This window comes from Myotis lucifugus, unplaced genomic scaffold, assembly GCF_000147115.1.
Source record: "Myotis lucifugus unplaced genomic scaffold, Myoluc2.0 scaffold_44, whole genome shotgun sequence".
NCBI lineage: Eukaryota > Metazoa > Chordata > Mammalia > Chiroptera > Vespertilionidae > Myotis > Myotis lucifugus.
In genome coordinates this window covers 7,626,511-7,629,037 of record NW_005871092.1, presented here as the reverse complement: position 1 = coordinate 7,629,037, position 2,527 = coordinate 7,626,511, and the positions used below count along the sequence as shown (strand labels likewise).

Genomic DNA, 2,527 nt, shown 5'->3' with positions numbered 1-2,527 from the left:
CTGAGACTCACTTTCGAGTATAAAGATACACGGGTTAACTGAGAGTCATGACTGACTGCCTATGACATAGCACACTCACTACCGTTCTGAACTCCACCGATAAGACAGAATTCCAAGTCCTTCCCACGGGTGGGAGGCGCTCTATTCTGTTTTAAATATATTCCTCACTGTCTAAGCAGCGGAAGTCAGCCATGAAAGCCAGACGGAATGGAATATCGTAATTAGTAATGGCCAGATTCAAAAGGGAGAGGGGATTGGATTTCCCCCCCCACAGCTCACCCTCTACTGGTTCCCAGATTCTGCTAAAAAATGAATGAGAAACAGAATCGGGTGGGGCGGGGGGGGGGATGAGCTTGGAACAATATAAATAAAAATACTCTTTGGCCAAAATACTATCACCTACCTGTTGGTCAACAGTCCTACGAACGGGTTGGTGAGCAGCTGGACCGTGGCTTTGGAGGCAAACAACAGGCCAACTTGCACGTTTTCATTCAGGAGGTCCTTGTCCCCGCTGGGACAGTCGGAAGGGCCCGCGGACGAGTTGGTCACCATGGGCTGCGTGGTGGCCTTGGGCAGCGGCCGCCCCTGGAGGTCTCCGGTGGTGTTCCCAGTGGCCACGGTGGAGTTGTCATAGTAGGAAAAGATGCTCTGGAAGCCGTCTGAGGGGGAGGCTGTGGGTGCTGGCCGGGTAGTCGGGACTTCGGTTGCATTTTTCTCGTGCTCGATGCTGTACAAGTAACTTGGGATGATGGGGACTGGGGACAAGACAGAACGGGAAGGTGGTGACTGCACTGAGACCCTCCGTGGGACAAATGCCAGAAGAGCGATGGTCACGTCAAATATCAACGAGACACAGAGAGATGGTATGAATACCCCAGGAATGCCCCCTCCCCTACTGACATTAGCTCCCTAGAGAGAATGACACCCCAGGAGGCTAGTTCCAGAGAACCGTGTCCTCCCTGGGGTTTCTCGGTACAGGGTTCCACCCCAGGAATACTTTGGGAAAGCAAAATCTGGGCTGAGGTTGAGTCCGTGCTGACCCAGGGTCAACAACCAGGGCTTCTCAGAAAGAGGCTCGAAAGACCTTTAATTGAATGAATCAAGGAAATAGAAACCTAAATTGCATTGTGTGTCTTAGAAAAAAAATAAACCTGCAGGAAGTCATCCTTTGGAAATTCTGCAACTGGCCCACTTCTCCTCTCTAGTTCTGGGGTGGGAACCGGCAAGTGTGCATCCTATCCGGACACACAAGAATTTCTGAGACTTTCCATAGAGGAAAGGGGAAACCTTTTGTTGTAATAGCAGCTTTGGGCACCTGTGTGACAACAGAACATTCAACACAAAGGAGACAGAGGCCCCGGCTACTGGCTACTGAACTCCGACCCACCTCACACCTCACACCTCATCTGATCATCTGAACGGCCTGACTACTTGCTGCTCTGAAAACCTGCAAATGGAGAGGGGAGATACCACTCCCACCCTGGGAGTCCAAATAAAAAACTACTTCCTTTTACCCATTAAAAATGTGGCTACTGTAAAGGAAAAGCATGCCAAATACTCTGCTGTTAATGAGGCTAGTTATGAGAGCTGGGTTTAAGTTATTTGGTTTTTTTAAAAACCCATTCTAGGAAAAAGGCTGAAAGGAACACTTTTCAAATTGCTCTTGAAATGGTCTAGAACTGTTTCCATCCTGAGTCATTCAAGGGTCCAAGAGACTGAACTGCCGCTTCCCTTCTCCCAGGGACGGGTGTTTACCTCGTTCCTGGATGTTCCATCACATTATTAACCCCCCTTTTCGGGGAGCATAAGTCTTATAACCTTCCTGTGAGCTCTGAAAACTGCTAGTCCTTCAAAGAAATCTTTCTCTCCGCGGTGACAGTGGGCAGGCAGGGGGAGCTGACACTATCAGGAGGAAACACAGCTCTGGGCTGCATCGGGCGTCACATTTTTGACCTGACCACCAGGAAGACGAAGCCACAAGCCCGCTCTCAGCAGCCCGGCGTGGCTGTCTTGGAGGATGTGTTTTTGCAAAGCGCGTTCTCCAACTTTCCCCGTCCGCGCAGAGCTCCAGCTGGACGCTCGGTGAGTGGGGCGCCCAGGGAAGGGGTGCGGGGCGGAGGCGGGAGGGGAGGACGCACGTACCCACGACGGTGAGCAGCATGTTGTCCAGAAGCAGCGCGAGGAACACGATGAACAGGATGAGCTTCCGGGAGTGACGGCCGTCCAGCAGCCGGCGGACCAGCGCCAACTCGCTCAGGGCCATGGCTCGGGGCTGGGCTGCGGGCAGGGGGAGAGGTGAGGGGCCGTGGCGGATGGGGGTTCCCCCACCCTCAAAGCTCACACTTCCCTGGCTGCGGAAAGGGCGGCGCGGGCGGGTCCCCGGCGCACCCCTCGGCTCACCGCGGCACGCACGTCCTCGGCCACACCTGTGCTCCGGGTGAATGTCGGCGCGGGCGCCCCTGGATCCCGGGGGTGCCATCCCGCTCTCCGCCGCCCCGAGGGTCCGGCTTCTTTCTACCCAGCGCGC

The 2,527-nt window shown here is 54.4% G+C and overlaps 1 protein-coding gene across 2 annotated transcripts in view; it reads right to left on the bottom strand.

The window, feature by feature from the left end:
- Positions 1-2,278, bottom strand: part of SLC18A2 (solute carrier family 18 member A2) — a 24,435-nt gene extending 22,157 nt beyond the window's left edge. The window contains exons 1-2 of one of the 2 annotated variants that reach the window (XM_006088174.3): positions 2,143-2,278; positions 404-755 (exon numbers count right to left, since the gene is read on the bottom strand). In XM_006088174.3, the coding sequence (XP_006088236.1) occupies positions 404-755; positions 2,143-2,263 (473 nt within the window). In that variant the 5' untranslated portion in view covers positions 2,264-2,278. The remainder of the gene's footprint in view (positions 1-403; positions 756-2,142) is intronic. The other variant, XM_023753400.1, reaches the window with a different exon arrangement.
- Between the last annotated feature and the right edge of the window lie 249 nt (positions 2,279-2,527).